General features: G+C 28.7%; 2 protein-coding genes across 2 annotated transcripts; both read left to right on the top strand.

Moving 5' to 3' along the window:
* The first annotated feature begins 782 nt into the window (after nt 1-782).
* Nucleotides 783-2,150, top strand: LOC122269776 (mitogen-activated protein kinase 4-like). Its single transcript, XM_043044492.2, has 2 exons — nt 783-1,024; nt 1,934-2,150. Exons 1-2 carry the CDS (start codon nt 783-785, stop codon nt 2,148-2,150), a joined length of 459 nt encoding a protein of 152 aa, XP_042900426.2.
* A 114-nt stretch (nt 2,151-2,264) lies between these two features.
* On the top strand, nt 2,265-7,015 carry LOC107453391 (cyclin-dependent kinase 2-like). Its single transcript, XM_016070211.2, has 3 exons — nt 2,265-2,839; nt 3,733-3,943; nt 6,821-7,015. The coding sequence occupies exons 1-3, from the start codon at nt 2,265-2,267 to the stop codon at nt 7,013-7,015; spliced, it is 981 nt and encodes a 326-aa protein (XP_015925697.2).
* The last annotated feature ends 16,012 nt before the right edge of the window (nt 7,016-23,027 follow it).

The following is a 23,027-nucleotide window of genomic DNA, read 5'->3' as shown; positions in this document are numbered from 1 at the left end:
TTACATTGTTATATTAATTTTTAAAAAGATTCTAAATGGATTCATTAAGGGTAGTCATTAGGCAACTCCCTATATATTGATTCGCATATATTATGAGTATTATATTTACATTTTTAGTCTGACTTTTACAGTAAAGTTTTAACACTATATATGCTTCACTTAATTTTTAATTAACTGTTTTCTAACAATGAGTTGCATCTTTCTTAATTTTAACAATAGAACACGTAATCAAGATTGCATTACATAAAAAATTTAATTATTGCTTAACAATTAAAATTCGATTGTTAGTCTATGAACAATAAATTATATGCATTATTAATAAATAAATTAAATAATTGTCAAAGTCATTTTTGATCATTCTAACTTGTGCTTTCAATACTGATTGTGCGCTTTAGAGTTCTTGCTTAATAGCAAATTGATTTGGGGATATTTTTCCTGCGTTTTGATAGAGTAGATTGAGAAATGGATGATCATTTTAATCAAAGTGATCATGATTGGGATGAACAAAAACCCATCCCCCCTGATTTATCAGGAGAACATTACCAACAGAAAAGGGATGCCATGAGAATTTTAGAAGGCCACAACTTCATGTGCATCGAAAAGCTGGGGTCTGGCGCCTTCGGTGATGTATATAAAATGACGGACTTCTCTGGCCAAGAAGTTGCAGTTAAGATTGTTTCCCTGGAAGTTATTAAACAAAATGGCCAAAAATGTCTCACCCAAATATCATTCCACTCCTACAATATTTTAGCTTCAATAATCCCGATGTAGGAGTTTTTGTAATGCCTATTTACAGGGACAATTTGCAAAATGCAGCCCTAGACAGGCAATTTTTGAGACAACCAGGCGCCCTAGACTACCTCAAATTGTGGCTTAATGATAGTCTTTGTGGTCTAACCTATTTGCACTCTAACAAGGCCTGCCACTTGGATATAAAGGCAGACAACATCTTGATCTCGCAAGATAATAGAGCTGTCATATGCGACTTCTCTTGTCTTGCGTGTGCGACAAAAACAATACCAAGGTGAGCCATTTAGCATTTGTTTAATATTAGTCAAAATATATTGCTTAGTGTATTTTCATTTTAAGATTAAATTCTTTATCCTGTTGATAAATTTTACTTACAATGTTTTCAAATAGAACTAAGATCACTCTTAGCTTACAATCTCTCTGTCTTGTTAAAAGTTTACTGCAAGGAAGGGACGAAGAAACATGGTTTGGGTAATAGTTTGCAATCGGAGTCCCCTCTTATATTCAGTAATTTGAAAAGAAACCAATACATATGGAAATACACAAAGAACCAATCACATAAAAACAAAAGTTGTGGTAACCCACAGGTGACGTCATAGAGAGCAAACGCAGAAAAGAATATAGTGGTAACCAGAAACGGGTTGCAAAAACACTGAACAAAAATTAGCGCCAAATCAAAGAGCCCTCAACACTGCATTCCTAACCACGAGGGTAGTACTAAACAAGAGGAGGAAGTAATTAAAAAAGAAATTTAAAATGGAAATTAAAACAGAGTTAAGTACTACAAAAAATTAAAAACTGAAATGCAGAATCTTCTTGGTAATTAGGGCGATTAGAATTAATAAGATGAACAAGGAAAAAGTTAACTGATATAAAAACCTAAAAGGTTTTGTTAAGAATAAAATTGCTAATAATTCGACATTAAAATAAACGTATTCTGTCATTTTTGTATAAAGCTCAACTGCAGCACAGAATGATGCTACTACAATGAAATACAAAATGCACATTTCAAACTGGCAATTCTAAATTATGTTTAATCGTTACAGCTCTTTAAAATCACATTGGCTAGTTTGTCAATTTGAAAATTACGATCCTTAATTTTCCAATATTTTCAAAATGGGCACTGTTCTGGTTTACTTTTGGTGGTTTATAAGGTTTTAAATTAAAATTAATTTCTTTACAGGGATGATCTTGGATTGCCGCTCATGTATAGACCTCCAGAAGCTTTCCCATCTTTTGGAAGTGGGACAGAAGTTGATGGCAAGGCTTTTGACATGTGGGCGTTTGGAATTATGGTTTTAGAGCTATTTACCAGTAAATCTCTAAGCAGAGCAATAAGCTGCGCCGGAAACTGGAACAGAGATATTTATCCTATCCTGTTCAACATTCTTCAGGTATAATATATATATANCTAATTTGTGCTTTCAACACTGATTGTGCGTTTTAGAGTTCTTGCTTAATAGCAAATTGATTTTGGGATATTTTTCCTGCGTTTTGGTAGAGTAGATTGAGAAATGGATGATCATTTTGATCAAAGTGATCATGATTGGGATGAACAAGAACCCATCCCCCCTGATTTATCAGGAGAACATTACCAACAGAAAAGGGATGCCATGAGAATTTTAGAAGCCCACAACTTCATGTGCATCGAAAAGCTGGGGTCTGGAGCCTTCGATGATGTATATAAAATGACGGACTTCTCTGGCCAAGAAGTTGCCGTCAAGATTGTTTCCCTGGAAGTCATTAAACAAAATGAGGTTGAAATTTGGCCAAAAATGTCTCACCCAAATATCATCCCACTCCTACAATACTTTAGCTTCACTAACCCTGATGTAGGAGTTTTTGTAATGCCTATTTACAGGGACAATTTGCAAAATGCAGCCCTAGACAGGCAATTTTTGAGACAATCAGGCGCCCTAGACTACCTCAAATTGTGGCTTAAGGATAGTCTTTGTGCTCTAACCTATTTGCACTCTAATGAGGCCTGCCATTTGGATATAAAAGCAGACAATATCTTGATTTCGCAAGATTATAGAGCAGTCATATGTGACTTCTCTTGTCTTGCGTGCGCGACAAAGGCAATACCAAAGTGAGCCATTTAGCATTTGTTTAATATTAGTCATAGTGTATTGCTTAGTGTACTTTAATTTCAAGATTAAATTCTTTATCCTGTTGATAAATTTTACTTGCAATGTTTTCAAATAGAACTAAGATCATTCTTAGCTTACAATCTCTTTGTCTTGTTAAAAGTTTACTGCAAGGAAGGGAAGAAGAAACATGGTTTGGGTAATAGTTTACAATCGGAGTCACCTTTTATATTCAGTGATTTGAAAAGAAATTAATACATATGAAAATAAACCAAGAACCAATCACATAAAAAAAACAAAAGTTGTGGTAACCCGCAGGTGACGTAATTGAGAGCAAAGGCAGCAAAGAATATCGTGGTAACCAGAAACAGGTTGCAGAAAAACTAAACAAATATTATCGCCAAATCAAAGAGCCCCCAATACTACATTCTTAACCACGTGGGTAGCAGTAAACAAGCGGAGGAGGATATTAAAAAGGAAAGTTAAAAAGGAAATTAAAACAGAGTTAAGTACTTCAAAAAATTAAAAATTTAAATGCAGAACATTTTTTGTAATTAGGGTTATTAGAATAAATAAGGTGGACGAGGAGACAGTGAACTGAAATAAAAACCTAAATTGTTTTGTTAAGAATGAAATCGCTAAAATTTTCGACATTAGAATAAACGTATTCTGTTATTTTTGTATAAAGCTCAACGGCAACACATAATGATGCTACTACAATGAAATACAAAATGCACATTTTAAACTGACAACTTTAAATTATGTTTAATCGTTATAGCTCTTTAAAATCATATTGGGTAATTTGAAGATTATGATCCTTAATTTTCCTACATTTTCAAAATGGATACTGTCCCGGTTTACTTTTGGTGGTTAGAAATGTTGCATTTTTTTGCAGGGATGATCTTGGATTGCCGCTCATGTATAGACCTCCAGAAGCGTGCCCATCTGTTGGAAGTGGGACAGAAGTTGATGGCAAAGCTTTTGATATGTGGGCGTTTGGAGTGATGGTTTTAGAGCTTTTCACCAATAAAGCTCTGGCCAGAGCAATAAACTGCGCCGGAAACTGGGACAGAGACATTTATCCTATCCTGTTCAACATTCTCCAGGTATATATAAATATATATATAGATTGCTTATACTTAAGTATCAATATTCATTCCATCGAGTTTGTTTAAAAACTTTTTCAACTGCAAATTAACAACCAAAATATGGTGAAAACATGTTATATCAATAATAATAAAAATTTGATGTAAAAAAATTAATAAATATGTTTTAGTATAAAAGGATATTTTTAAAATTCCTTGTTTGATATTTAAGATATAAGTAAGTTTATGATGAGTTTATTTATAGTAGTGCACTAGTTTGATTGGACATTTAATACGAATTATCTATAGTTATAAATATCAAATATTTTACTGCGAATTAATTTTCGAGTTGACACATCCACAAAAGTTTAACTTTTTAAGTCAAAACTTGGAATTCTTCAATAAATTTCAAATTAATAATGTCATTCCCCAATTTTTTTACTGTATAATTCATTAACAGATATGAGGAGATTCAAAGTTAAAAAAAAAAAGATAATAGGTTAAAAAATAAATCAGAAAAAAAATATTTTACTCACATTTTACTCATTCCAAATATTTAGGCTCAGGACTAAATAAATTGAGATTTTAAAGAAATAATAACACTCAATTGTAAAGTTTTATCATACACAGATTTAATTACGTTTCTTTGGAGTTTTAGAATTTTATTCACGATTCCGAAGTATAGCTCACGCTTGTAGAAATTTTTGGAATTTGGAGATTAACATCTGAAAAAAAGATTTTTTTTTGCAAAAAAAGAAGCATAATGTGTTAAAAATTTATAAGCATTATGTGTTAAAAATTATTATAAGCATAATGTGTTAAAAATTTTAACAGCATTTTTTTCAGGAGGATGTTTTTAAGAGCTTCGTGCTTGGAATTTTTTCCGCGACGGGCATTGCAGATGGGCAAATTAAGATTGCCTTGAATTTTATTCACACCTTTTTGATGCCCGACCGGAGGAATAGGTGGAATGCCGGAAAGGCAATTGACCACTGCTTCTTTGGCAATGGTGGTCAGATCGGAACAGGACCAGATTCAAAATGGATAAACATTTTTGTGCAGAGGAAAACCAAATGATTAGTATGCGTAGAAATAAGGGAGTAAAACGTGTTGCTGATGCCAGTGTAAAACTACGGCAAGCAAAAAAGGCAAACACTGAATCTTAGCTAACAACTGAAAAGGATGAATCCGAAGAATGTGAGAATTGCATACTAATGCATTGGTGAAAAGAGTGGAAGACTTAAACGAGGAGTGTCAAATGTTAAACCGCAAAAATGTATCATTAGAAAACAAAGTTCGGGAATTTAAAAAGTTTTTAGGAGTTGATGAGTTTGCCAAAAACCAAAAACCTGTTCCAAAAAGGAAAATGATTTCTGAAAGTACACAAACTTCACATCCTCCAAATATAATAGCCATTCAAAATCATTTGAGTGAGCCTACCACTAATAATAACAATGCACTTGTAGAAGATTCATTTATGAGTTGGTTGCGAAAAAAATTAAATGCTTGCAAAAATAAATTACTTCGATTTAATTTTAAATAATTCGAAGCTAAAATGAAAATAAACAGTATAGCATCCAAGCACATATAAAAATAGTATACAGATTTCCACGTATTGTGATTAGACTTTCAGTACAATGCAATAGTATGAATAGTTCACAGTACAATAGTACGAACGTCGCGTCGAACAGAAGTTTGCAGTCACGGAAAAATCTAACAAAATATTTGTCTAAAGAGACCTCTTCTTGATAAAACGAAGAAAATATCATAAAAAACAACGCATAACGTAATTAACAATGACCTTATAATATTTGGTTATGAAAGACTAAAAACCAGACAAACCTTACAATCGCAAACACTGTTGTAGCAGCATGTTACTAACTGCCACTGTTTAAGAACGAAACTATTTTTGTCTTTGAAGGACCCATGAAAAAACAATTCAGTGGTGGTTTAATCTGAGTATACCAGATTTTATTGTAAACGAAAACAGTTGTCACAGAGACCAGTTTTAAAAACCATTTGATTATATGTTGGGGTTTGCATTGGTGACAAAGTTGTGCAAAAATAGCATCGCAGTTTAAAAAATCGTCAACAGTTTTTAAGAAAGGATGTGATGAAAATTCCAATAGATGTACTGTATGCCTCAACTGATGATTGTCAAAAACATTCACATCCTGTATGAAGTTAAAATGATTGATTTGAACAGAAGGTGGAATACGTAAAATTTCCTAATAGTTTGATTGGGATCAGATTATGTGAACCTGTTCAAAAGAGGTGATTAGAGATTACGACATGTTCTCTTCACAAAGCAAAAATTGACAGTAAAAACTATAAATTTTGAAAAAAAAAGAGAGAGAGATTGAACAAAAAAGAAGTAAAGAAAAGAAAAGATTAAGCAGAGAAAAAAAAGATTAAGCAAAAAAAAACAAAAAAGACTAAGCAAAAAAAGAAAGATTAAGAAAAAGAAAAGACAGCAAAAAAAGAGGGAGAGATTAAACAAAAAAGAAGTAAAGAAAAGAAAAGATTAAGCAGAGAAAAAAAAGGTTAAGCCAAAAAAAAAAAACAGAAAAGACTAAGCAAAAAAAAATTTTAAAAAAATGGACAGAAAAAAAGGAAGGAAAAAAAAAAGAAAGACTAAGCAAAAAAAAAAATAAATAAATAAATGCAGCAAAAAAAAAATACGTAAAAAAAAATATATGTACATAAAAAAAAACACTGACAGTATGGTGTATGGGGCTTTAAGAAAAGCAATCATTGGTCTTCAGTAGACGTTTTCTATATCCTATGGACTATACATTGTGTTGATTTCTTAAGGAAGAAAATCCTATATCTGACAGCTTTTACGTAAGACTCTTCAGTGGAAACGATTGACGATTAAGCTTAATGTTAACATGCCAGGATCCTCCTCATAAAGCAAAAATGACCAAGCAGAGGTTGAAAGAGAATGTGTTGGACTTAGTACAAAACAGAGATTTGCCTTCAGTAGAAAAGTGCTATATCCAGCAGACTGTAAAACGTGTTAGTATTGAAGGAAGAAAATCTTATGTGCTAAAGACGGACATCCTTATCAAAAAAGTTGACGGGTCTCGATAGATAATTCGCCTAACAGACATTCTTACACAGAGACATTACAATTAGCTCTTTAACTCTATTGGAATAAAAAAGCACAGAATTGAACACTTAGTTTCGTGTAATTTTTCTTAATTGTTTCATTAACAACGTATGGCAGTACAAAATATTAGTTTTGCAATTGATGTCCCAAAAAAATTTTAAAAAAAACTCAATTTATGTGCCTGGAATATTTTTATTTTTTATTTTTTAAATGAAATCCTTTTTATAACTGTGTTCGGATTTAAAAAATAATTTCCCTTTTTCATAAAAATGTCATAAAAAAGGTGGTTAATCAACATTTCTTGGGTGAATTTACTACAGCGAAAAATGCGACATATCAGTAATTAATTTGCTTAAATAAACACTGTAATGATTGCTAGTAATAAAATACCTTCAAACTAGCCTTTCTAATATTAAATTTTTTACAGGCTACAGCTATTTTAAAAGTAAAAAAGTCTGTTTATTTTTTTTAACTTCATATTATAAGGAATTGGTGCAAAAAAGAGAGGCAAAAGAAAACAACCTTTAAAATGCTACAGCTAACGTTCCAGTTGAAAAAACCTAAAAAAAAAATTTAACAATTATAATTACTGGAATACTTCATAAAAGCTGATACCTTTTTAAAGTAAATTACAAGCAAAATATCTGCAACTTTTTTAGAGGTTATTAGAAAGGTTATTAAACCTTTTAGAAAGCTGCAGTTTTTATGAAGGTTTCCGTTGCATATACCTAAACTTAAGCTGCAGCTTTAATAAGGGTTTTTTTGCACTAAGGAAAGTTTGTGCCAATTCATTTAAACCTTCGTGGGGCTTTTCAAGAGTCTTGCGCATAATTTTTTTTTTACCTTGAATGCCTACACAGGGGATCAGAATAGAATTATTAATGGCATAATTTTCAGCTATTTTCTTTATGCAAAACAAGATTAGTACTTTATTTTGCTTTGATCAAAATTTAAATTCTTAAAACTCTCAAATATATTCATCGAATTTTGAAAAATTTTCCAGCTACTTAAATTAAAGGAGAACCAATACCTTCCAGGAATATACTGGCCATCCAGACCCTGGGACGTGTACAGGTGCGCTCTTTAACCTGGCGGCCTGTGGCTTCATCACCTTCTTTTTAAAAAAAAATATATAAAAGTAATTTTGTTCTAAATCTTCGCTATTTTAGGAAAAAAATTATAAATACTAAATGATTTTGAGCCGCGGTGGCTCAGCGAATAAAACACTTGCCCCCCAATTAAGTAACCCAAGTTCGAATCCCAGCTGTTAGTCGAAACGAATTCTACTAGGAGAATTTAATTTTTTTTGGAAAATATAGAAATGTAAGATTGTGCTATTGTTAGTAAAGTAACTCGAATTAAAACAGTTGATATCAGATATAGATAGTAAATAGTTATAATCCCAGTAATAAATAAAAGCGAAATTAACTTCATCAATACTTACTGAAACCATACAACATATCAGATCGAAATTTAATACACAAAGAAAAAGCAATATTAGAGTACACGTTTCAATGCCGCGTACCTTTACTTGTCATAATATAAACATTTTCTAACCCACCTGATGTTTGCAACAATATGAATGCAATGGCAAAGTTTCAATTCAATAACGTAAAAAAAATTAAATGTAGGACAAAAAATTAAATGTTGGACAACATGAACAAAACATGAACAAAACAGTAAGTACAGTACAAAAAATTAAGTACATGAACAAAAAATTAAATGTAGGACAATAAGCAATTATAAGTAGGAGAGATACCAGGTTTTTCCTCGCTCGTCACCCCTAAATCGAATTATTTATCAACAAAAATATTTTTTTTAATATTGAAATTTTTCCAAGTTAATCTTTATTTAAACGTTAAGTTAGTTTCCATGAAAGCATATTCCATAAATCAAAAATTAAATGCAAATTTAGATTGAATCATATTTCATTTCAAACTTAGAGCATCTCTACAGTGCTAATGCCTAATAATTGCTTCCCCCCAGGACTCAGAAATAACTAAAATTTTGAGTAAGTTTTTTAATAACATTTATAATCAATCCAATACCAAATCACTTTAAACGTCAAATACTTTCAAAAAGTTTTTCAGAGTAAAAAAAAAAAATTACAATTAATATAAAAAAAAGTTTATCGGAAAATATAGATCAAAATTCAATTGATCGTGTCAACGAAAGGAGCGCGTCTGTGAAATGATCATGTCGGCGAAATGATAGGATCAGTAAAGATAGTTAGTGCGATACGAGCGTAGCGCACCGACTCGCATCGACCCCAATGCTTACTTAAACTATCCTCAGTGGTAGACGGATCATTTGATAAGAATCCTTTTGCCAAAAGGATAGTGAGAGATCTTTTTCCCTTCCGTGTAATGCAAATGCGGGTTGACTCCATCAAAAAGTCCCCAATGAAGGCTATTTTATATTTTATCCCAATACTTGATCTAGATTCTAGATCAAGTATACTGTAGACTTTACTGTTATGAAAGAATGTATGAATTAAGGAGTATGTTTATAAACGGCTTTCTATTCATGTATCTGCATACATGAATAGAACTGACTTCTAAACAGTCACACTATGAGAGAAGGAAAACCAATAAAAGAGTTTATTTCTAATTTACGTTTGTCAGTTAAGCTTTACAAATATAACCTATTTGAATACTTTTTTAAATGATTTCACTACTTAAATATATTTCTATAGTTTTTACTAACTTCTTTTCCCGTTATGAATGTTGTTGTTTAAATTTTCCAATTATTATAAGTATTAAAGTGTTTTCTGATCATGCAAGAAAACTGAGATATATTAATTAGAGCTACTACAATAAAACTACTTTGTTAGAACTACTATGTTTCTATGCAACTGAAAAAATAAGAAAAAAATATCCCTGATAGATATTGAATAATATTTAAAATTTCAAATAATGTTCTGTATTTAATCAATTCGTACGAAGTATATATAATCTGATTCATTTAATAATTTTAAACATAGTCAGTATCCTGTCAATATAGATCAGCATCTCCTTTAAACAGAATTTCCATTAAAAATTAGAAATTACTGATTATTTAAAAATTACTGAACATTAGAAATTACTGATTCTGTGATAAAGTTGAAATTACTGTATTTTTAATATATAATTGAACGAATCAGAAACAAACACTGAATAATTGTTGTACCGTATTTAAAATATGATATTTATATTCCTTCAATATGTTGAAAAAATTAAAATATAAAGCTTTCTCTAACAAACATTGAGTAGATATTGTCCATTATTTAAAATATGACATTTTACATTCTTTGAACATGTTTCAAAAATTAAAATACGAAGTTTTTGTCTAAAAAACACTCAATAGATATTGTACAGTATTTAAAATATGATGTCTTATTATTTTTAAGAATTTTTAAAAAACGTAATATACAGCTTTTTTTTCTTTTTATAATGAACAAAAAATTAGTTCTGAATTTTTTCTTTTTTTTTACATATTGTGCTTAACCAATGAGATTCAGTTTAATTTATTCCGCTATAGCAATGTTTTTGTTCTCCGTTTAGCTATAACTAAAGTTAAGTTTCAGACAATATGTATATATTATTTTAAAACTTTGCTAAACTTTTCAATAAGAACTCTAAAACTTTATTTAAATTAAAGCAACTAAGCAAGGAAAAAAGTAATTAAACTTAAATAAAATATGAGTATAATATAATATCAGGCAACTAAAAGGAATTCAATAGGTCCCGAAAAAACTACCTGAAGTTAATTAAAATCAACTTACATAAAAGACTTGCGTGGGTGTAATTTAACCAAAGAACAATAGATATTAATTAAAATAAAAGCTATTCTACGTGGAAAAAGTCTTTCTCAAAAGATAAAGAATTAAAAACTAATCAAATTGTAAATAAATTGGAAGGTGAGAAATAATCTTTGCTTTCCTTTAATACTGAATCTTTACAATAATAATAAACTTATTATCATAAATAAAGAACAGTTAAATTTAGAGCACCTTTATTGAAAATGAATTAACGTATGTTCATGACTTACATAATTAATGCAGGTAAACTTTTTAAAACAGTTCATTTAAATGCATTGAAAATTAAAGACTATTTTATGATAATAGTTTCTGATATAAATCAAGAAATTTTAAGCAGCAAGAAAATACTTCTTTTTTTTTCCTCACGACAAATTATCGGTTTTTTTAAGCTTTTCTGATAAAATTATCACTTTAAAATGATAATATTTCTTGTTTTCAATATATGGTAAATCATAACGGTGTGAAATAAAATGTCTGGTTGGTTGGGTCTAATGCCACTTGACACATGTGCAAGCCTGCTTGGTGAAACCGAACAAGTTTAAGGCAGAGTGTACGATTCTCGTTTTTCAGTGGCGCCACCTATGACCAAGAATTCGACTTCTGCCACATCATACGTCACACCTGTTTATAAGACGTACCCATTCATATATCCATTCACTCATCCACAGATCGTAATTTTGACCTGAATCCGAGTACGATCGATCTCCAATCCAGTACCCCCAGAGGTATTGATTTGTTATGGTAACATGGAGGACTTTGCGACTCGACAGAAGTTTAACATGCATGTGTCACCAACTACACGGGGAGTCTTCGGCCGGCGGGGTTTGAACCCACGAGCTCTCGGACATGGGCCTAGCGCCCTACCGACCAGGCTTATTATTACTAGATTAAAAACTTTATTGGCTTTAAAAGTATATAAATATGAAATAACAATCGTCATATTTCAAGCACTCAGAAACAGGCACCCAATTTCAAGACTTTATCAAACGTAAATTAGAAGAAGCAAAAGTAATTTGAATTATAAAGCGTAACTCTGCCAACGAAATATGGAAAAAAAAGTGAAAGGCAAAAATTAGAAAAACAATAGAGACGGAGAAGTAAATCAAGGCTAAATGCATTTTCAAAACTTCTGAGCACTTTGAACATCGGAACAAAATAAGCACTGCTATTTCTTATTTTTATATTTTTGAAGAGAATGAACTTTTTATCTAGTAATATCCTAGAGTTTCAGTTTCTTGGGATTATATATTTAATATTTAGTTTATGGCATGTTATATTTGCTTCAAGCAATCAATGTAAATTTTTAATATGTATGAAAATTTATCTATATTTTATTACAAAATTATTTTGTAATAAAATATAGATTGGTAAATATAATACTAAAATATAATACTACTTATTTTATTTTTAAAATTTCAAGATAAATATGCAAACACTTAAATTTAAAGCAGGAAATAAACCATTTTATTAATTCATTTTTAACTGATATTTCGTTAAAATATTTTTTTTGATCTAAAGCAAACATAAATTATAAAAAAAATTAAAACTTTTTCTTTGAAAATTAATTTAATATTATATACATAATAACATGAAATGGTAATCCACTCGAGACACAAATTACCATTTTATCGATGAGATTTTAAAAGTTAAAAAAATTTTGCATAATAATATTAATAAGGATAGGCCGTGGGAGATAAATCCCCCATGACCTGCCTAAATAAAAAAGTGATAGAATTGATCCCAACGGACAGTTAGGAGCATGGAAGAGATCCAAAATTGGTGATTTATTGAAAGATAACATAGTCAAGAATAAAGCCAGACCCCCATAATTAATATTAGGTTCGAAAATACTTTGGTGGTTGTGAATCACCAACAAGACAGTGAGAATTAGTATGACCATGTAGATGCAGCATATTTTGGTAAGAAAAGAGTTATAAACAGATTTTTGTTTTCGATTAGGCGTGACAAGGAATTAATGAGTATTGAAAAAAAAAGTTAGTCGTTACATTGATCAATAAGAAAAAAATAAAATATTTTATGTTTGCTTTAAACAAAAATTAACTAATTGATTTAAGTATAATTCGATTAATAATGATTTAAAGAATAAGTTTAAGTAATTAAAGAAATTTTAAAAGCTAGGAAATATATAATGCCTATTATAACTATCGTATCAAATCAAAGTGAATGAAACTTGTATAAAAACAAAATTATACCCATGTAAAAATAGCACCATAACTTATATAAAACCATCTATTCAACTTGAAGTCAATTAAGTTTAGAAAACATATGATATTACTTTGGAAATTAACATAAGAATTCAATTAAACAACACTCTAATGAAATAAAAACAGACATAAAATTTTTGCATTCAGCAGTTTTGCATTAACATACTTATTTGCTTCATGTTTATGAATAAAATTTTAAAAAATCTGATTACAAAGAATTTAAATGAACAGCAATTTTTCTTATGATTAAGGTATGATGATCACTTCTAAGTTTGTTTAAAGAGGATGAAGATAATTCTAAAATAAGGTCTCCTTGCACGAGTAAATTGTGTCGAATTCTGTTTCACAATATTCTGATCCCGTTATCTGTGTGGTGGGTTTTCATTCTCGTTTGCTACTTCACTAAAACTTTATGTCTTATGAAGACTTTCTTGAGCTCATCTTTCATTTCAAGAAAATTGATCGCAGAGTAGCGTGATCTGTTGTCGGTGAAAGTTACAAGATATTTCAAACCAGCGAGTGGTGGTATTCTCATTGGACCACAAGAGTCAGAATATAATGAGATCCAGCAGTTGTTTACTCTGTAATATTTATTCATTGGGAAACTCTATTGCAGTTTGTTTTCATGGGAAGTAAAATATGCAGACAAAAATCTCCAAAATTGAATATTGAAGACTTTCTTTTTTCAATAATGGAATAAAATTTAATTTTGATTTTAAAAGTGGATTTTTACAGTCATAATTTAATCTTCATATCATTCTGTTTCAGTCTTTAATTTCTTTAGGTACAGGTATTCGAGCAATTTCCAAACTCAATCTATTATATCTTATCTTTTTGTCTTAACCCTTTTGAAGGCCGTGGTAAGTATACTTACCACTACGTTTTACCACTTTTAATTTAGGTTTCCATTTTTCAATAACTTCAGCTTTCTTGAAGTGAGTTTGAATAAAATTGGTAACCATTTGTCTTACTTTTAAAAAACGTGTAAAAGTTATAAAATACATAATTCCATTCGAAGTTTGTAGCACTTAGGGAATTTATTTTATAAATAAAGAAAAATAAAAGTCAGTAAGTTCCTAATAGGTCATGTTAAATATATTTACCACCAAAAAATGGCATTTTTATAAACTAAATGAGTTTTTTTATAGCAATTACTGTTCTTAAAACGATTTCAATTCCAAAAATACTTTAATATACCTTTACTAGAAATAAAGGGCCAATTAAAGGGTTAATTTAAGATAACCTGCATTTAACTCACATTTTTTTTTAAATCTTTGCGGAGCTTTTGGATCAAAATATTTTCTATAATGAGAACTTTTATAAAAAAATATTCAGTATTTACCGATTTCATTTATTTATTTTTTTTTTTGAATTATTAGAGGTTATATATTTTTTTAAAAGTTGCTGTTAAAGGAATCTATTTCGAAAGAAAATATTTAGACCTTTGAATGAAATAAGAATAATTTAACTTTTAAAGAAACACAAACACACTTGAGTGTAATTCAAAGCTAAAATGAAGTTGTTCCAATAAAAATACAGATTTTAATTTCATGCATTTTTTAAGCAAATCTAATGCTTAAGACAAGTATGAAATGAAACATTCAATGCAAATTATTATAGAATGGAATTAACTAAGCAACACTTTGTGATAGTTATAAGACTAAATAATTGGTTAGATAATTTATTACATTTGACTGACGGAGTTTGCTATCGAGTGTTAAAGGATTCTTTTTATTAATTAAGTACGTTTACAATTTTATTCAAAATTTTCAAAAAACAACTTTAAAAATTTCTTGAATTAGGAAAATTGCCCTTCAAATTTTTTAACAATTACAGTGGCAATAATTTAATTTTTAAAGGAAACACATATATCTTGCATTAAAACTTCATCTTTCAAATAAAAACCTTAAGTGTGGAATTATATTTTTAATACAAAGAAACTGCAACGTTAAGCAGAAATACAAAAAAAAGTCATAATAAATATATAAACGAACATTCCAAATGAACGATAACAGGTGAAAAGAAGTAATAACCATGTCCATGTACTTTGTCTTGCTCTCCTTTTTTCCTCTCGTAGTCGCTACAATGGAGAGAAAAAAAATCTAGTAAACTCACAGAACCGTATGATAATGATATTTTTGGTAAAAAGAACCTTAATTCTGGTTATAAAACTGGTTATGAAAATATATTTGGTATTTAAACTATTAATCTCGTAGTTTCTTCTTTCATATGGTAACGGTTTACCGGAAATTCTAGTTTTCAAAATTATAGTCATGCATGATAGTCTTACGACATATTTAGTAAAACATATAAACACTTAAAAATTAATTCAACCAAACCAATGGTTTTTATGACGTACTCTAATGTATCACGATAAAATTACTAAATTCCACCCTATTTCCAAAGTTTTATCACATATTTTATTAAAAGCTTGGTAAAAATTACCAAGCTTTCTTGTGCTTCCGTAGATACAGAAACCAGTGAAAGTAACGAAATTATGGTAGGTTGAGCAATACCTATTTTTCGCAGTGTATTATCCTTGGCTATAAAAAAAACATCCCAATTTAAATTTTAAATGTAAAAAACAAATTTTTAGTGGAAAATAGACTTAGACCACGTAAATTTTGAAACTCCGCCAGCGAGCAAGCTGAAAAGCTATTTTTAACTCTTTCTCGAGAACATAACTTAAAATTGCTTTAAACAAAATTTTATTCCACTTTTTCAAACGGTTTTCTCACCAGGAGCTTTTGTTAGTTTATTAAACACCCTATGTATATAAATGTAGCATATAACATCAAACGCACGTATTTTATTCAAAACTTTTATTTACTACGTTAAAAGTGAAACGTTGTGCTTCTTTAAATCATTATGCGAATTGCGCAGCTTTAGTGTCTCTATTAATTCCAGTAATTATTTCAAATTAAAATATGAGAAATGAAAATAATTTTTCCGTCCGTGATCAAACGCTATAAATAACAAACAAAAACATTCATTTATATTCTGTCGTTCGTATATTAATTCAGCATTATTTGGAGCTCCGATCTTTAGACAGTTATGGTTTTCCATCATAATTTATTCCTGTCTTTCTTTACCTTTGGGTTCGCTTTCCATACGACAAGATAAAGATTAAATACCCGCTATATATAAGATAAGGTTATATCAGGTATTTTCTTAACAATCCTTCAAATTTATTGTGCTAACATCATTATATATATGCATAGAAGTAATCATACCTTGATTGTATCCGCCTTGTTATACTTTTTTACACTTACTTTTAATACAGTATTCGATAGTCTTTAATTTTTATTTATATTTATTAAGTAATAGAAAATATACGAATAAGGGACTTGTGAACTGATATTAAGGAAGAAAAGAGCAAACACGCTAACAAAATATGTTATATCACTATTGAAAAGGTAGAGTTATAAGCATTTAAATCAGTTTATTTTTCATGGGGAAGCATAGAGGTGACTTTAAAAATCGACTTTAAACTTTACTGCATTTCTTCTGGAAAATAAGACTCTGCCAATTATTTACTTTTTAATCCCAACTTTTTTAAGCAGTTATTCGTTAGATTTCGACAGCGTTTTAACTCTATTAGCGTAAGCCCCGTCTTTTCAGAACTTTTAAATGCATGCTTTCCTGTAACAGAAAAACAGTTACTGATTGCATTTGAATGGGAAAATAGTGCGCTTTAGAAGAATTTCTACACAAATTGATCCAAGGTGTCAACGCTTAGTGAGTTAATCTTTTCCCGCGATTTAACACTAATTTGCGGCTTTTAATGTTCTTCCTTTTTGATAAGAAATCAATAAAATAGTAAATAATTGCGTAGATTAGAAAATATCGTTTCTTAAGCTTTTGAAAATTGCATGAATAAATGAAAAGAAATTAATTTTAATGTTGCTTCATGCAGGTTTATTTTATATTTTATAGGTTTATATTTATATATCTTATTAAACAATTTTTAATTACAATTTTTTAAGCATTTTCGAATTTTTAAGAAAATAAAATTTGAGAAAAAATGTAAAGTTGCAAAAAAAAATTTAAGCTGAAAGTATTCAAAATTATTTTTATTCTCAAGTACTAAATCTTAAAGATTGAAATTTGAATTTACCGTAAACCAGGACAATTGTTAACGAATTGAACTAAATTACTTAAGGTTCATAATTTTTTGAACATTTCAAGAATTGATTATTAAGAGTTGTATAAACTGAGAAAAAGAATTTTATTTTGTATTTTCCACTTTATATCTAATTTTAAATCTTGTTAATTTAATTTTGCAACTGAAAAAAAGTCAAGACGTCTTTTTAAAGAAAAATTGATATACCTATCACAATAAATCTGGGTGTATTTCAAAAATTAAGTTTAAGTTTATTAAGTTAATTAAGTTTGAAATACATAAATTTTTATTTTCTCTACTATAAATTTTATCGCATGTTATATTACTACTCTAAAATAGTTTATAGAATTCACGTAAATTAATATTCAGAAATATATATAAGGTAATCAAACTATTATGTTTGTAGCTAAAAAATTATAAAAAATGAAACACTATTTACATTATTTAAAAGTGGAAATAAAATAACCCATTAATTAAAGTTTACGCCATGCTCAGGTGCTTCTTAAAATTACAGCAAGTATTTATCATTTTAATTCAAATCTGAAAGTAATATTTTTGTTTAATGAATACATTAAATTGCACACGTACATTTATTTATTAATTTCAAGAAATATTGTAAAAAATACCGAATCTTTTACTATTTGGATTCATTAATCACTTTATTTAAAAATAAGCAAATATTTGCGAAAAAACAAGAAACTTACGAGTAGTTCGCTACATCTTTAGTCAGCTATTTTTTCTTGATTAATGTGTTTTAATTCTTCCAAATCGGAATGCGAGGTTGAAATAAAATTAATAACGATAAGAATAATATTCATATTACAACAAATTACTAACCCATGCGACATAGCATTTAAGTGAATGAAATCTTCTGTATTTACAATAAATGATCTCACGAGGAAAAAAGAAGTATTTACGAATTCGTTAAATTTTTTTAAGGAATCCACTAATATAGCTACGATTTTGGAAATTAATATTAATTATAATTTGTATTTAAAACTTCTCTCAGATATTAATAAACATGACACTTCAAAGCATTCTTAATGTAATGAATGCGATGTTAGGTAATTTTATAGTAATGTTTTTATTTTCACAAGGAAACCTTAAATTAATATTTGAATGAAGAAGAGAAAAATTGTTCATAATTAAGTGAAAGGAATTCAAAACACTTGGAAAATCATTAATTTTTAATGATATCATACTTTGTTTGTTTTAGCAATAAAAACGAAAAAATAATGTTAAAACGTTATTTAGATTATTTATTTATTAATCTCTAAATTGTAGTTTATTAAATTTATATGGTAAAACTGTTTTTTTGTTTTAATATATACCATGTAACTCACTCAAAAAAAATGAGATTATACTATTCTGAAATGCAATATTTTTTACATATAGCATATGTATTTTAGATGCATTACTATTGAGATATAGAGCCTGTGTCTCAAATATAGCATTATTCATGTCCCAATGCAATCTAGATATAGCATATGTAACATAATTTACGCATAAAAGGCCTCTTGCATGTAAACTTATTACAACATGTACTTACAACATGTACAACATTGCATGTAAACTTATTACAACATGTACATAAACTTATTACAACAACTTATTACAACATGTATTTCACATATAACCTTATTTAGATGTAACACACAACTCTGTATATGCTATAAATATAATACATATGCTATGGATATAGCATATGTGTTTGTTAAAAATACGGTTTTAAGATATAGCATATATAACATTATTTACGCATAAAATACATCTAGCATGTAATATTATTAAGATGTAACCAGCATCTTTCACATAACATTATCTTGATATAACACATTACTTAGAAGTCTTCTTTGAAATGTTTTGCTTATATAACTTGAATTAGCACGTTTTTTAAGAAATATTTTTACCGCCTTGGGATTTATTCGACCATTATGATTGTTAAATAGCGCCTCAAAACATTTTTAATGTATCTGCAAAACATTTCGTTTGTTCCATTAAGCTTCATAATTTAAGCAATCCAACTCTCGCTCTCGTTATGTTTGCTATAAGAGTCAGGAAAGCTTTATAAATGATAACTAGGATAAATGTCAATATTTTATCAGCTTTTTGCAAGTAGTGTACGGATTATTATTTTTTTTATCATTTCCCTCAATATGTCACCAAAACAAAGAACTATTTTAAATTATTCCTTAGATTATTAAATTATATATTTATGAAATTAAAATAATTTGAATCAATATTTAAAAATTCACCAAAAATATTCTGATTGATTTTCGACAAACTATTATAAATTTTCAAAATCGTAAATATTTCAGGCCTTTTGTGTTATTTATATATATATTGGATATTTTTCTAACTTCCAAATTAGCATAGCTTTTAAAATTCTCTTTTAAAATTTAAAGTAGCTATTTTAAAAATGAAAGAAAAACACACTTCTTACTTTTATTTCTTCCTCTATTTATAATTAAATTTAAATATACTCCAAATCAAATAATAAATTCCACACATATCATCGCAAATTATATTTTGCTTGGAAAATTTATCTTGTGTTATGCTCTTTTATTTGTAAAAAATATATTTTTGAAAAGTTTTAATCACCCATGCATCGCTTAAAAAAATTCCACTTTAGGCACTTCCCCTATAATGCGATTGTTTCTGCTTATTTTCCTTGCATTCGCATTGTATTCAAATGGAATCCGTTACGTTCTTAAAGCAATTATCAACAATTGCTATCAAAGCTGGAGCATTATTTAGGAAATCATTCGCACAAAGGAAATATTCTTCCCATGAAAAAGGAAATATTCATTTTCTTCAGTGATTGTTTCCAAGCATCATTGCCTGAAGTTATTTCTTACTTTTGCTTTTTATTTGCTTTCTAGGATAGGAAATATACTGCAGCCTCATACTTCATTTATTAATTTTATCAGGGTACGAAAAATCATAATTTTTTATCTATCTCGCTCTAGCAATATATCGATCCCAATTTCTTTACAAAGCAATTTTTCTTTGTTCATATGTTCCTTTATATATTAAAAAAACATTGATTTTCGAAAAGAACTGCTGATTAAATGCGTTTACATCCTCAAAGTAATAAAGTTTGTTACTCAGAATGAATTTCGCAGGCTGAAATAATCTATAACTAAGTTAGGTTAATTCAAAAAGACACACAAAAACATTTTCAGATTTATAAGAAGATAATGAATAGAATTTTGAGAAAAATAAAAATATTTTAAGGGCAATAAAACATGTAAAACATAACTAAAAATATGTTATCTACATAATGATATTAATTAAATACTTTTGGGCATTAGGTGAAAAAAATATAACATATGTTATATTTAAACTTTTGCTTACGGCATTTAGTCTGGTGGAATCTGTCATTTTGCTCTTCTTGTAGTACCAGTCATAAGGTAAAGGTTAAAATCACAAAATAATTTTAAAAAGTTGCCGATCTTAGAAAAACTGGGATTCAAAATTTTATTCAAAATTAAAGGAGTCGTTTTTTTTATTTATGTTTAAAAATGTAAGACTTAATATTTTGTTATCGATATACTTCATGGTTTTCACTGTTAATGAGAGGCCTATCATAGTAATTCATGTACACACTGAGAGAAAAAGTAGCTAAAACAACCAGAATATGTGAGATTTAAAACGAACATCAAAAAGCTCTGCAATATTTACCAAAAGACTTTGGTAAAAATGTTGGTAAGAATTAGCAATAAAATATGGATTAATAACAATAATGTATGATAAAATTTGGTGAACACGGTAAAGTATGGTAATTTTATGATAACATCTAAGAACAAAGAAAAAAAATTAATTATTCAGTTAAATTTACTTTTCAGTTTAGTTTTTTCTATTATATTTGCGGTAACAAGAACTATAATTTTGAAAACTATAATTTCCCGTAAACCGTTAACGCATGTATGGTAAAATTATCAAATGAATGGCTTAAATGTGTATATTTTGGTTTTAGTAACAAAAAATATGGTTTATCTATCTATCTATCTATATATATATATATATATATATCTTAAAAGAAACCTGCGTACAAGCAAACTAAAATATTAATAGACATCATATTAATTTTTTTGGTAAATCGAGCAAAAATGTATAAAAATTATAAGACCCGCAATTAGCAAATTNTATATATATATATATATATATATTTCTCCGTGCGTGTCCCTGTATCTTTGAACTCCTCTAAAATACAACGCTTGAAAAATACACTTTTTGCAAAATCAGTTCTTTACTATACTATAATATTAGCAAATTGAAACTAAATCTACTGAAATATTTATACAATTTTAATATCGTGTTAAATTGAACCTTATTTCCGTTTAAGTTCAATTCTATCAAAGGAGTAGAATAAAATCAGCACTTGGAACTTCGTATAAATTAATATCGTATAAATTTGCTCCAACCAATTTTAATAATGTGAACTATAATTCCGCTCAAGTTCAACTCTATTATCACGTAATCACATTAACACGTAATCACAATAACATTATTTTTCAACTTAGAATCATATTAGGGCTGCAGCAAATTTTAATGATTTTATACTTCAACGTGCTTCGCGGTTTCTAACAGTACATAGAAGGAAGAAATATATAAGGAAGAAATATAATGAATGAGTTTTATAAAACCAACACGCAATTAATTTACTTTGGATTTTATTAAAACAATGAAAACCACGTAAACCAAACATGTTGCTCTTAGCCGTTGTCGGTAAAAGATTCGAGAAAACTGTGCTGAAAATAAGTTCTGTAAGTAAAGTAAACAATGCTCGCAGGAGCCCGATGTGAACCAGGTGAATCATTGAAGTTAATAAGACACCAACTTTTTGTGTCCAATAACATGATTATCAGAATATGGTCCTTTACTTCCAAAACAAGCTAGTCCCAATACATTTCAAACTCGATGTGCTTCAAGCCACAGCCGGTGACCACACCCTACTTCTTCACAATGACGCTTCAGTGCTTATAGAACTGAGATATTGTGAAACTGAACTATACAATGGTAAAAATACTGATGCGTGGAGAGTCATAATCTAACCTAAATGCTTTGCATTTTAATATTGTGTGCTAAAGTGAACCATATTACTAAGAAATTTAATCCTTCATAAACTTATTTTCAATGAGCTGCACAATCGGTCTTGCCGATGAGCAGACCTAGTGCGTTCTCCAGAGGTGGTATCCACTCTTTCAGGACCATCACAACTGCGCCACCCAGTCACTATCCTTCATAAACTTGATGACATGATACTTTAACTTTGAAAGTCATTGTTGAGTTAAACACTTTATTAAGGTGGCAGCAATTTCCAATTATATATATAATTCAACGCTGAACGTTCTTTTCGGAGAAACTAACAATTGATCTGACAAAATAAAATAAAAAAATTACGAGAAATTAATGTTAGCATTTTCAGTGTTAAAATTTTAAAGACGCGTATTTTCAAAGAGATGTTTTTAATTTCTTAATATAAATTATAAAATAAGTTTTTCTTTAACAACAATTTAATCTAATATTTTTTATGTATACAAATTTGAGGACAATATTTTCCTATTGGTTGTTTTTTTTTCTTCTTTTTTTTTTAAAGATAACAATACTTTGATGAATTCTTAATTAAAAGACGGAGAAAAATAAATGAATTAAATTGTAGAAACGTTTCGAACAGTTCATTGAAAGATAATTCAATGAATCAATGCATTTGTCACAATGATTAAAAAATTATAATTAAAGTAGCGCATATTTTAGAGTATTAAGTTGAACCGTTTAAATCATATGAATATATTTTTAAAAAACAACATGTGAAATTAACATTTCTTCAGAAAAACGAATTT

The sequence above is a fragment of the Parasteatoda tepidariorum genome, chromosome 3, assembly GCF_043381705.1.
Source record: "Parasteatoda tepidariorum isolate YZ-2023 chromosome 3, CAS_Ptep_4.0, whole genome shotgun sequence".
In the NCBI taxonomy this organism is placed as follows: Eukaryota; Metazoa; Arthropoda; class Arachnida; order Araneae; family Theridiidae; genus Parasteatoda; species Parasteatoda tepidariorum.
The sequence above is the reverse complement of the archived record's forward strand: the minus strand, read 5'-3'. Positions and strand labels throughout refer to the sequence as shown.